This window comes from Xenopus tropicalis, chromosome 8 (genome assembly GCF_000004195.4).
Source record: "Xenopus tropicalis strain Nigerian chromosome 8, UCB_Xtro_10.0, whole genome shotgun sequence".
Classification (NCBI taxonomy): Eukaryota; Metazoa; Chordata; class Amphibia; order Anura; family Pipidae; genus Xenopus; species Xenopus tropicalis.
The window spans coordinates 36994566-37007689 of record NC_030684.2 but is presented as its reverse complement, the minus strand read 5'-3'; the positions used below and the strand labels follow the sequence as shown (position 1 = coordinate 37007689).

At 43.4% G+C, this 13124-nt stretch overlaps 2 protein-coding genes across 2 annotated transcripts in view; one reads left to right on the top strand and one right to left on the bottom strand.

Moving 5' to 3' along the window:
* Positions 1-324: 324 nt before the first annotated feature.
* LOC105948066 (cyclin-O protein B-like) lies at positions 325-2614 on the bottom strand. The gene has a single exon (XM_031890647.1). The coding sequence runs from the start codon at positions 2206-2208 to the stop codon at positions 892-894; it is 1317 nt and encodes a 438-aa protein (XP_031746507.1). The 5' UTR covers positions 2209-2614; the 3' UTR covers positions 325-891.
* Positions 2615-10557: 7943 nt separating this feature from the next.
* Positions 10558-13124, top strand: part of hdac8 (histone deacetylase 8) — a 55366-nt gene continuing 52799 nt past the window's right edge. The window contains exons 1-2 of the mRNA XM_031890215.1: positions 10558-10663; positions 11999-12105. The gene's annotated coding sequence lies outside the window, so the exon portion shown is untranslated. The remainder of the gene's footprint in view (positions 10664-11998; positions 12106-13124) is intronic.

Below are 13124 nucleotides of genomic sequence, written 5' to 3'. Positions count from 1 at the left end.
CCCAGAATTTCTCCATGTGCAATTGCACAAAGGTCTATTTCACTGGCGGGTGTCAAAATGCTGGGTACCCCACCCCCCCCACTAATATTTTCCTTAGGCAGATTGTAAAGGGAAACAATGATGTTAATTAGGCATTTAGATTTATTTTATTATTATAATCTATTAAAAGGTTAAGTCTGCCTCATAGAAGGAATGGCACTGCTCTGTTACTACATAAGACCATTTATTACCCTGCTAATATACCTAATATTAATATACCTACTAATGCTAATATACCTACTAATTTGGTTTCCAGAACCCATAAATAATAACACAGACAACAACTTTATGTAAAATCTGTGAAGATCACAGCTTTATTAAAAATATAATTTATGAAATGTGATGCTCACTGTAGGGTTATCAGATCACTGGAAATCAGAGGGCACATATAGAAAGAGCTGCACGCTGCAATATAAATGCACCTTCTATACGTGTCCTCCCATCACCAGAGGGTCTGGTAACCCCACCACATAGGGCTGTTTGATCCCAAGGAAGGCAAAAAACCTAGAGAGAAGCTTGGGCCAATCTGCTTCACTAGAGGCAAAAATTCCTTCCTGACTCCTAAATGGCAATCGGAATTATTCCCAGGATCAATGCGCCCTATGGAGCTTTGAAAGAGTTAATAAATGTACAGTAATGGGTAAATACATGTTTGCCTCTGTTTGTCTGTAGGGAAATGTGTTCATAGGTAATTAAGAGTGTATGGAAAGTGACAGCTCTGCTTGATGATGGTACTGGGTGCCCTGGCAATGTCACCCCCCCATGGTCCAGAAATAGAGATCCCCAATACTGTCACTTGTATTAAATGGTAAGTAGTATGGACATGTAGGCCTCAGTGTGTGCGTGTGTCTATCAGTAAGGAAATATGTATCCGTATGGGTGAAGGTACGGCAGTGTATGCATGTATGGGTGCCAGTAGGAAACTGGGGGCATGTATGGGTGCCAGTATGGAGGTGTTGGCATGTAGGGGTGCATGTATACTTGCCTGTATGGATCAGTGGGCCAGTATGTGTTGTGTAGCACATAACCGGCCCCTTCCATGTCCTGAGAATGGCTGGATCTTTCTGCCATCTCTAAGTGCTGGGAACCTGCTGCGTCCCTGGATGTTGATGCCACCTCTGGTGTTCTTTCTCTGCCTTCAGGTAGATGTTGGTTGGTAGGTGTTGCTGCAGGCCTTGTGGTGGGAGGATTAAAAGCTGGAAAGATTGCTGGATAAACTCCTGGCAGAAGCGGATGTAAAAAATAGTGGCCTATAGAGACTAGATGGCAGATCTTTTCCATGCACTCCTCAATTTGGTGTTCTGGGTAGTCAGTGGGGGCCACTTTGACAGGGTTGTTAAAGGAATAGATTTTATCTGCCACATTGAGGCAGCACAGTGCCATGAGAGATGGTTGGTGCATGTAGAAGTCATGATGTTGGTTCAGGCACAGTGCTGCGATGCCTCGGGCAGCTGTTAGGCTTTTGGCTGCTCTTGTGAGCTGGGCAGGGGAACACTCCTCCTTGGTCAGTCTCAACAGGGAGAAGTGCTCCAAAAAGAAATCGATGGTTGGTACCCCCAGGCGAAACAGCAACTTCCTTAGGATGGTTCTCTCCAGGTGACGCATTTCAGCTGGTGTCATTCTGTAGTCAAACAGAGGTAGGAAGAGTTTGGGGGGGAGGGGGTACCGTAATTCAGCCACTTTGTAAGCCATGTAGAGGCAAGTGGCTCCCACTCTTGTTAGGGTGTCGGGGTCAGTAGGAGTGCAGGACACATACCGCTCCAGGAAGTTTATACCCAGGCACAGGGTCTGAAAGTCCAATCTCAGGTACCTGTGCACATTAATCATTAGGGTGGTGATGTGGTTCCAGGATGCAGCATTTATTTCCTTTTGATTTTCTAGGAAATTTTCCAGCTGATAACCTCCCTCCAGGCCTTTTTTATAGAGGTAACACTCCTCTCCATACTCCCTGAAGGTCTGCAGGGCATCAGCCAGGTTGGTCAGGGTGTTCCATGGCTCCCCCTCTGGCACCGGTTCCTCAGCTGTAGGGGTGCTGGTCCCACGCAGATCACCCTGGGGCTTGGCCCTTTTGAATTCAGGGCTGCACCCAGGGGAAATGATCTCCTCTTCTTGCTCTTCTTCTTCTTCTCTTCTTCTTTTTCGCTTTCCAACGCTCAGAGTCTCCATCATTTAGCTCCTCTCTCACCAACTGTCACAAAAGACTGTTGGGACCAAGTATCCGTTATCCACAAGTCACCTCTGCTCTTCACTGATTGGCTGGACATGTAAACAACTGATAGGCTGAATCTGAAGTACAAATGCTTGAGTTGCTCTGTCATTTAACTTCTCCTTTATTTCTAGTGCCTTGCCTTGTACTTCAGCCTCTTTTCTTATATGTGAATAAAGCTCTGTAGCTTTCAGAAAATCTGATATCTAAGCTTATCTAATGCAAAAATGATCCATATATAGATTTTAAATATACACATAGTTTACCATAAAGTGACAGCAGATATATCTCAGGGTACAAATGCTTGCTCTCAGAATCACAGCTTTTCATTCTCATAATTCAAGAAATCTGTGCAAATTTTTTTTTTTTTTTGCTAGATTCAGGTGCAAGTGCAGCTCCTCGTATGGAGCCACTGCCAGACATCACGCCCCACCATTATCTGCCTATACAGCTGTACAGACACAAATTCCAGGCCAGGGGTGTGTGAATGTACATTTTAGAAGAACTGGGTAAAGTTACCAGTCCATTTGTTCTTTTAAATGCAAGTTGTTGGTCTGCCCTGATATGCCTGCCAGTTTAATTTGATTGTTTGGTCCAAGGTGGGCATATCCGGAAACAATCCACTCATTTGGCGACTTCGCCACGGCAGATCACACCGTGTATGTTTTTAAATATTTATAATAATGTATTATGACTGCAGCAAGGCAAATGTTTGCTGTTAATTATGGGACTGTGTGGAAAATATTAAGAGTCCAGTGCCACTAAAATTGAAAATGATGGTTCCTTTACTACCCTACACAGAGAGAAAATGATAAATTCTGGATAGGCAGCTTGATAGTGACTTGACTTGAGCCAATAAGGGCATGTGTAGATTTGGTTGATAAAACCCAATAAATAAATGTGACGTTATCAGGATGTATTCTGACTATTCTTTTAATAGAAATAAGCATGTATTTTTTAAACTGATAATAGCATGTTTTTAATAGGAAAAAATATGCTATTTTTTAAACTAAGCACTATAGAAGGGATTATAATTATACCGCATCTTAAATTTAGATTTGGCAAATTAACTGTAGGAAGGCAGTTTTATTAACAGTGCTTAATATTAAATATCATAGCTATATCAAAGCTAGAGAGTAATAGCCTTCAGTAAAGGCATAATGCATTTCCATGTGGACTGGACCTGAGAAATGGTAAGATCACAATATAAGGATATCAGCCTCCCTTTTCACCCTCCTCTAGGCCTTCAAAATGCAAAGTCAAAGCCCTGTAGAGAAGCAGATTTACTGGTGACCTGTTAAAAAGCAGATCTTATTGGTTTGCTATGTATGACTTAATGTGGGCAAATTTAGTGCATTTTATTTATTAGTGCATTCACATGGCGAATAATGTAAAAATCAGAATACTCTACAAATATATTATTTACACCAGTCCCTGCCTCATGTTGTTAGCCTGTTAGCTCATACATTTAGAGCTCCGATTGTCCAATTATTGTATAGTATGCTACCCCTTATTCAGAAAGCTCCAAATTACTGGAAGCCCATCTCCCATAGAATCCATTTACAAAAAATAATTCTAATTTCTAATCATTTCTAATTTTTAATGACTTCATTTTCTCTGTCATAATAGTTACATAGAGTCCATTAAGTTCAACCCATCCAAGTAAACCCAGCACACACAAACCTATACTGATCTATCTATACACTCACATACATAAACTATAAATACAACTACTAGTACTAACTGTAGATATTAGTATCACAATAGCCTTGGATATTCAACTTGTTCAAGAACTCATCCAGGCCCCTCTTATAGGCATTAACAGAATCTGCCATTACCACATCTCTAGGAAGGGCATTCCCCAACCTCACTGCCCTCACCGTGAAAAACCCCCTACGCTGCTTCAAATGGAAGCTCCGTTCCTCTAATCTAAAGGGGTGGCCTCTGGTGCGTTGATTGTTTTTATGGGAAAAAAGAACACCCCCTATCTGCCTATAATCCCCTCTAATGTACTTGTACAGAGTAATCATGTCCCCTTGCAAGCGCCTCTTTTCCAGAGAAAACAACCCCAACCTCGACAGTCTAACCTCATAGTTTAAATCTTCCATCCCCTTTACCAGTTTAGTTGCACGTCTCTGCACTCTCTCCAGCTCATTAATATCCTTCTTAAGGACTGGAGCCCAAAACTGCACTGCATACTCAAGGTGAGGCCTTACCAGGGACCTATAAAGAGGCAAAATTATGTTCTCATCCCTTGAGTCAATGCCTTTTTTATACAAGACAGCACTTTATTTGCTTTAGTAGCCACAGAATGACATTGCCTGGAATTAGACAACTTGTTATCTACAAAAACCCCTAGATCCTTTTCCATTAAGGAAACCCCCCAACAAACTACCATTCAAGAGATAGTTCGCGTTGATATTATTTCTACCAAAATGCATAACTTTGCACTTGTCAACATTGAACTGTTTTACTAAATAAAACAGTTCACTATACTTGTTCCTAACTAAGCTGCTTACATCCATATTGGGTTTATTTAATGTTTAAATATTTGTTAAATATTTCAATACTGACACAAAAAAAATACCTTTAAAAATATGAATATACATGTTGATGGTTTTTTGCTATCAGGTTTGGTTTTTAAGTAATTTTTACTTGAGTTCCTGAATCTGACTGTTTTGCCAACCTGACTGTCCCTTTTCAGCCTGACAGTTATAGCTTCTGATGCTAATGGCCTACTGCTGCACCAACATGGCAGCCCCCTCATAGAGGAACATGGGGGATCACATCAGGTATTGTTAAAGCATCAGACTTTTATGGCAAAATTATAAAGTTCTTGCAGAAAACAATGTTAATTGCATCACAGACTCAAAGTCATTAGACAGTGTAGGACTCACGTACAATGAGGGGCCTTGATGTGGCACGTGAGCTTACATATTTTGGCCAAAGTGTGGTACTAACACCTCATTTTTTGTAAAAATTATTTTTAAAGGCAAACTAAGCGCTGGCAAACTTTCTTTCTCTTTGTAGAAAACAATGTTATGATATATGTAAAAAAAAGATTTCTGGTGTCAGTATCTCTTTAAGGTATAGTCATCTAAATTAGAGAAAGTTGATGCCCCAGGTCTCTGCTGTCTGAAATGGGGCATAGGGACCTGCAGTAATACAAGAAAGCCAATATGCTGTGTGCAAAATGCAAAAATATGGGCAGAGGAAATTAACTCCTGCCTCAAATTTTATTCTCCATCATCATCCTTTCTTCTGCCCAGAACCGGAGGTGGACAAAATGCAGCCGATAAATGTGCAACCAGCCTTCTGATTCCCATGAGGCTTTGACCCTCTGTTTCTGCTCGACTATAACTCTGCACCCAGCCAACATATTTGACAGCTCCTGCCTCTCCTCCCTGTTAAACTGCCTGCTTTACAGTGCTGTGCTAATGCTTTCCACAGAGCGACATCCACAGTACTGATATACAGCTCAGTGTAGGGGGATACACTGTGCCAATGCCACATAATGCAGAATTATACAGTTTACCACTGAATGCCCTGAGATTGCTACTTAATATTTGTACAGACCTAATGCTGGGGGATACATTGTGCTATTTAATGCTCCTGGATTCACTGTGCCCTGTAATACTGGGAAACAGGATGCCACCTAACGCTGGACTAAATATTGTCCTATTATTGGCAGAGGAGAACATGTAGAAATATATATACGATGTGGTCTCAAAAAAGGGTGTACTCTGTAGATTTGCAGCAGGGAGAGAATCTCACCAAGCCATTTAAGCTGTCAGTGCATGATTTGGCTAGGCAGTTTGGCCAAATTTGACCATAATGCACAACCATCTGGGCATGTATGACAAGTCGGTGAAGGGGATTTAAAAAGTTAATACACCTCCTGCTGTTCTGGACATCTGGGTGGCTGGCCCAAAGAATGGAATAATACAAGGTGATGCTGTACAGCCCTGTTTCCAAAAATGTTGGGACACTGTGTAAAATGGAAATAAAAAGATAACGGGATGATTTGCAATCACTTAAACCCTTTATTTTATTAAAAACAGTACAGTATAGTATATTAAAACAAGACAGTATATTAAATGTTGAAACTGAGAAACTTTATGTTGTATTTAATTTATGATGTCAGCGACACATTTCAAAAAAGTTGGGACAGAGTGGAAAAGTTGTGTATTGCTAAAGAAGACAAAATCCCAAAGAGGTTGGGTCTCTCAGAAATAAAGATGGGGAGGGGGTACTCAATCTGTGAAACACTGCACGGGCAAATATTGCAACAATTTAACAATACTGTTCCTCAACATAACATTTTTAAGAATTTGGGGAGTCCATCATCTATAGTAATTAATTTCATTAAAATGTTCAGTGAATCCAAATAATCTGTATGCATAAAACAAAGCCAAAGAAGCCGATACTGGATAGCAGTGATATTTGGGCCCTCAGTTGGCACTGCTTTAAAAACTTAATCACTGCATTGTGATTGTCTATTTGAGCCAGGGGTTGATTGGTCAGGCCTTCAGAGTGCTGCATCTAAATCAGTGTTAGACTGGGGCACCAAGGGCCCACTATAGAGCCACGTTTCAAGGGCCCACCAGCCAACACCCTACAACAGTTTCAGTTTTTTTCTAAAAAAAACAAACAAAAAAAAAAAACAATATGCACACTAGATCCCTGAGGTCTGTGGGAAATATTTTATATATATATATATACTGTATATATAGAGATATAGTAGCAACCAGTGTGAGGCACATTCATGCCCACATAATTCCATGTGGGCAGCTGTGCTCTCCTGTGCAGGCTGTGTAAGAGCACAGAGCAGTACAGTGGGACAGACAGACTGCAGGGGGTACCTCAGACAGACAGGGGGGAGGCAGAGTCTTTCTATCCCTGTGCTGTTTACGGTGCAGCTTTGGGAAGTAAACCTATACAAATTCCTCACAAAGGACCCCTTTCTGATGGTTCTATATAATTCTAATAATTAACAGCCTCCCTGGATTTTCCTGCAAACAGTAGGTTTGTCCACTGTTAATAAATGAGCCTTAATGAAATGTTCAGTGGCCACGGTCAGACTGGGGGTGAAGGGCCCACCGGGGGTCCTGCCCCAGGGGCCCTGAAGGTGCCTGCGCCCCCCCGGAGGGGCCCCTCTAATCCCCCTCGCAGGGCCCCCCACCTGACATCCTCCACCGAGCATGTAAATTTAACGCTCCAGGGGAGGAGCGGTCGGGTAAGGGGAGCGCCCCAAGGGTCGGGTCTGGGCCGCTGGGGCCCGCTGGGGCCCACCGGGATTTTTCCCGGTGTCCTGGGGGCCCAGTCCGACCCAGTCAGTGGCCGTATAAATGTGAAAGGCTGCAGGCCAAGTCATACAGGGCAGGAAGCTCTAAACATCAGGCATGTATTATAATATTAAAGGTGTCCCACATACTGCAAATTATAAAGAGGAGTTCTGGGCTGTGATTTTGGGGAAAGCACTTATTTTCTGTGCAAAGGGGAATCCTGTGTAAAATGATTGGGAAGTACAAGAGGAGCCATTCAAACCCCTGCCTGGAGGAATAAGATTTGGTGCCTGTTTTCAGTGTGAGCTACAGAGGGCTGGTAACTATAAAAATTACACTTTTACTTTTTACATTTGAGTGATGGGCACATCCTAATGATGCCAGCCAATCACAGCTCTAGATACGGTTAGCCAATTACAGTTCTGCTGCCTTCACACAGGAAAAATATTCTGCAGTCCCCTCTCAGGTCCACCTAACTGCTGATCGCTGTGCTGAGTGCCTCAGGCTCTGCTATGCAGCCAGGGAAAGCAGCCAGCAGAAGGGTGAGATGCTGGTTAGCTGGCCCAAGTGAGGGTTGGTGTAAATCTTTATTAAAGCAGTACAAAATGCAACTTTGGATCTTTAATAACCCACACTAATAGCCCACACTCCAGTTGGGGGAAATAATAATACTTTGGCCAGAAAATGCCGATAGCAAGTGCTATGCCACCTACAGTTTCCAGGGTCCCAGTTTGGGCAGCCGTGTTGGGACTATTAAGCACATGCATGTGAAGATAACTGGCAGGCTCTTGGGCCATTCACTCTGAAGTTATGTGAGCAAGCCGCTGATTTCTGGTAAGCACGTTGCTCTGCAAATGGCAGAGAAAAATTTGGCTTAAGCTCTAAAGGAAGCCAAGTGGCGCCTTACCGGCTCTTACCAGCTATCCCTGAGTGTGCTATGGCACTTGCTTCCCTAGCACTCAAGCCCTCATTCCCGGGGGCCTTATCCCCAACTTCCACTGATGTGTATTGCTGGCTGTAACAAAATGTTCTGAACCACCCCATCAAGCTATTTACTGAAAGCACCCATCACACCAGTGGCGTAACTACTATGGATGCAGGCACAATTGTTAATATACTCTTCCATTTTATGTAGGGATTATGCAGGCATATCTGGGGTTAATATGGTGGCACACAGTCCAACACTAGGGGGCCCATTTACTTACTCACGAACTGGCCGAATGCGTCCGATTGCGTTTTTTTCGTAATGATCGGTATTTGGCGATTTTTTCGGAAAATTATCGCGACTTTTTCGTAGCCATTCCGAAAGTTGCGCAAAATGTTGCGATTTTTTCGTAGCGTTCGGATTCATTCAAGCTTCAGTATGGTGACTTTTCTTGGGCCAGGTTGGAGCTGCAGGGTGCCATTGAGTCCTATGGGAGACTTTCCTTGGGCCGGGTTGGAGCTGCAGAGTGCCATTGAGCCCTATGGGAGACTTTCCTTGGGCCAGGTTGGAGCTGCAGAGTGCCATTGAGCCCTATGGGAGACTTTCCTTGGGCCGGGTTGGAGCTACAGAGTGCCATTGAGCCCTATGGGAGACTTTCCTTGGGCCAGGTTGGAGCTGCAGAGTGCCATTGAGCCCTATGGGAGACTTTCCTTGGGCCGGGTTGGAGCTGCAGAGTGCCATTGAGCCCTATGGGAGACTTTCCTTGGGCCGGGTTGGAGCTGCAGAGTGCCATTGAGTCCTATGGGAGACTTTCCTTGGGACGGGTTGGAGCTACAGAGTGCCATTGAGCCCTATGGGAGACTTTCCTTGGGCCGGGTTGGAGCTGCAGAGTGCCATTGAGTCCTATGGGAGACTTTCCTTGGGCCGGGTTGGAGCTGCAGGGTGCCATTGAGCCCTATGGGAGACTTTCCTTGGGCCAGGTTGGAGCTGCAGAGTGCCATTGAGCCCTATGGGAGACTTTCCTTGGGCCAGGTTGGAGCTGCAGAGTGCCATTGAGCCCTATGGGAGACTTTCCTTGGGCCGGGTTGGAGCTGCAGAGTGCCATTGAGTCCTATGGGAGGCTTCCAAAATCATGCTAAGTCTGAAAGTTTCGCCCGCCGCTTACGAGCGCTCAATACGAAAAAGTCGCGACAAGATACGAGCGAATCGTAATGGCTACGAAAAACTCAAGTTTTTTCACGAAAATCGTATTGGTAACGAAAAAGTCGCGACAATTTCCGAAAAGTCGTAAAGGCGCCGAAAAAAATCGCAAAAATACGAAAAAGACGCAAAATGTTCGTTTTCCAATCGGAATTTTTCCAATTCGGATTCGAATTCGTGTCTTAGTAAATCAGCCCCTAGGTGAAACAGAGGGAATTACATGGGTTGATATGATGTGATATCAGAATACAAGTGCTCAGTGATGTAAATATAGAGGGAGCCGACCCCGCAGCCATGTGGGAAGGGGGGCAGGGGCTACTGCAAGTGCACATACCCAAATGGCTGTAATTTAAGGCAGAGCCTGTGAGGTATCAGCACGGCAAGGGCTCAATGATGTACTTTTATATGTGCCAGTAATAGAAGCCTTTATTGGAAGAGCTGCTTTGGCCTAAAGCTCTGTTCTGTGGAATGCACTTTCCCAAGTATATGTCACACTGTGATGCTTGTGCATTTGGGACAGGTACTAGAGCCATAAATAGGCAAAGGGCACTTGCCTAGAGCTCACCGGGACAGCAAAGTAAGGGAGTTTTAGTGCGGAATATAAGCTGCTCCATTCATACAGTTTATTGTGGCTGCAGCACATTTTCTCCCTCACTGTTTCCTGTTGGATCGGCACCTGTATGAAACCCAACCCTCCTGATCCTCTCCGACTGGATACACAGTAACAGCGCAGCTATCCACATAAAAGGAAGCAGGAGGTTGGACTAAGCAAGTGCACCCTATACAGCTATAAAGAGTGAGCTCTGGCGCCCCCCTGTGGCGCTGGGCTGAGCGATCCTCACATTGCGGGGAACTGTAGGGTCGGAACCATGGTTTTCGGAGGGCATCTGTGGCACAGAGAAACTTCCGGTCCTGGGCAAATTGGAGGAGTCGCTGCTTCCGGTTTATATTTACAGCGCCGAATATGTAGAATTGTGTGATAATGTGCAGAGCAAAGTGCCCCGGCGGGTGAGGGTTGCGTTATATAACTGGGCAGGGGGGGCATTATTACACAAACAATATATGTCTCTGAGGGGACATGTAAGGAAAAGCCGTAACGCTGCAATAAGGAGAGAAGAATCCAAGAGCCAGGGCTGGTTTTAAGTTGTCTCTGGCCCCCTGGCATTGCAGGGGCTTCTGGTTTAGGGCATTAAGTGTTAATTTCTGTACATATGTCAGGGGGTCAGTCCTGAAGCCCCCCCAGCTGTTGTAATGTGAAAGTGTGTTAAGGTGGGTGGGAGTTGTTGCACTACAATATTATGAGGCTTGGTTGGACTGGTTTATATTATTATACCCTCCAGATGGGAATCCTGGCCTTCCTGCATTCCCAGGGACGCTCTTATTTCCACCCTTGGCCCAGCAATTGAGCCTGGGGAGTAATGGATACTTATAGGGATACAGAACTAGGGTTACTGAAATACAGGATAATGAACACATGTAGATGGTTATCAGCAGATATAAGACAACATTCAGTGCTAATGGATAAAGCAAATGAACAGTGGCAAATAATGCAATTAGCATTATAACAGGTGTCGTGGGTATAGTTGCCCTTGTCGTGGGTGACTAATCTCCCTGAAATGGCATCCCACCGGCTAGAATGTAAATCGCTGGTGGGATGGCATACGTGGTGCAGCGATTTGCCAGAATCACCTTGAGAGGCAACTTCAGCGATCACTGTGCCGCATATGCCAATCCCACTGGCAATTTACATTCTCGCCGGTGGGATGCCATTTCGTGGAGATTAGTCGCCCGCGACAAGGGAGATTTGTCATGCGGCGACTTATCTCCCCGTCTGCCACAGTCCTAAGTTACCAATATTTGTGTTCAGTAGGCAGTATATGCAATATACAAAAGATGCATGTGGGCCAACCTGATATTCTATCGCACTGATTTACGCGCGTGTGAGAGTAAGAGAACAGCAATACAGTGCACTGCCACCTTTTTATTGTTGTGATCATTTGGGAGGACAACCCAGACAATCAGAGCAGCAGTAGGTTGAGCTTCAGCTCCCCTTCACGCCCTCATCTGCTCATGTACTACACACTGACCGATATGGTGCATTAATAGATATTTTCTAACCCAACTGATCCCATAACCAACCAGTATCTATAATACACGTGATAATCATAATTTGTGGGCCGCCAATCACCTATTGAAATTTTTATGAAAGAAATTTATGTGAATGGCCAACAGGAACAACTTTTTTCAGTGTTAGTATTATGATGCAAGGTTATGTCAATTATAAATAAGATATAAGATTAAAATGCATTGCACATACAAATCATGTTTTTTTTTCCTTCCTAGGCCAGCATGGTGCATTCATTAATAGAGGCATATGGGCTGCTCAAAGAGATGGGGTGAGGTCAGATACTGCCATTGTGTCAGTCACTCTCAGAAAGAATTATGCCCAGGTACTATTTGTTGTGCAGCTATCAGTAATTAGTTGCTAACACTATTGCTATTGCACTATTGCTGACTATTTTGATCATGATTTTTAGTTTTTAAAAACTATTTTATAGTTTTTAACCTAGATTACTTTTATCTCATGGAAAATACTGTGGCCATGGCACTTTAAAGGCATGCAAACCCTCAGATCAAATTAATGTAAGACTGATTAGGGTGCACTTTTAATTGTCATTAATTATCAGTTATAATGAATGCCAGCGTAGCCTGCCATGCCCATGTATTAGCTTCATTCTTTTCTGTCATTTTATTTATTTAGGGTAGTGAAGCCAAAGGTTGCATCTATGGAAGAAATGGCTGCACGATCGAAACGGCACATGCATAGTTTATCTATTGCATATAATAGAGACATTTATTTTTTTAAACTATTATATTGGTGGGAAACCTTGTTTTTGTAAAGTCAAACCACTTTGAAAGGACCTCAGAGAACAGTGGACACATATGGCTTTGTATCCAAAGAACTAAACCATAGTAGATGCATAGCTTCTTTTTATATGCACCAGGGAGAGAGTAGTAAATCTATGTGCAGGATGGTAGCTAATACTACAGCATTTAATGCTGGTTTGAGGCCTACTATCTAAAGCTCTAAAACTCCTGGTGCCTTACACATTGGGTATGACATTCATTTATATAGTAATTTATTATTAATGTAATAATATGGTTTGGAACAGTTACCTAAGATTTGGCCCCTGTTCTCCATCACAATGCAATGCATTCTGGATTATGTAGTTCCTGCATGCCATCTAAGCTGCGGAGAAGTTGTTACAGTTTGCAACATCAATGTTTTAGTCCCTTCTCCCCTGCCAGGATTTCAAATGATGCAGAAAGAGAAGAACTGTTTTGCCGCTGGATTTTATCTTATATAGAGGTTATTTATATATACTTTTTAAAGAAACAGATTACATTTATAGGTATATTAGAGGTTTCTTATGCTTGAAAATAGCTTATGGTACTTTTAAAAACTGCT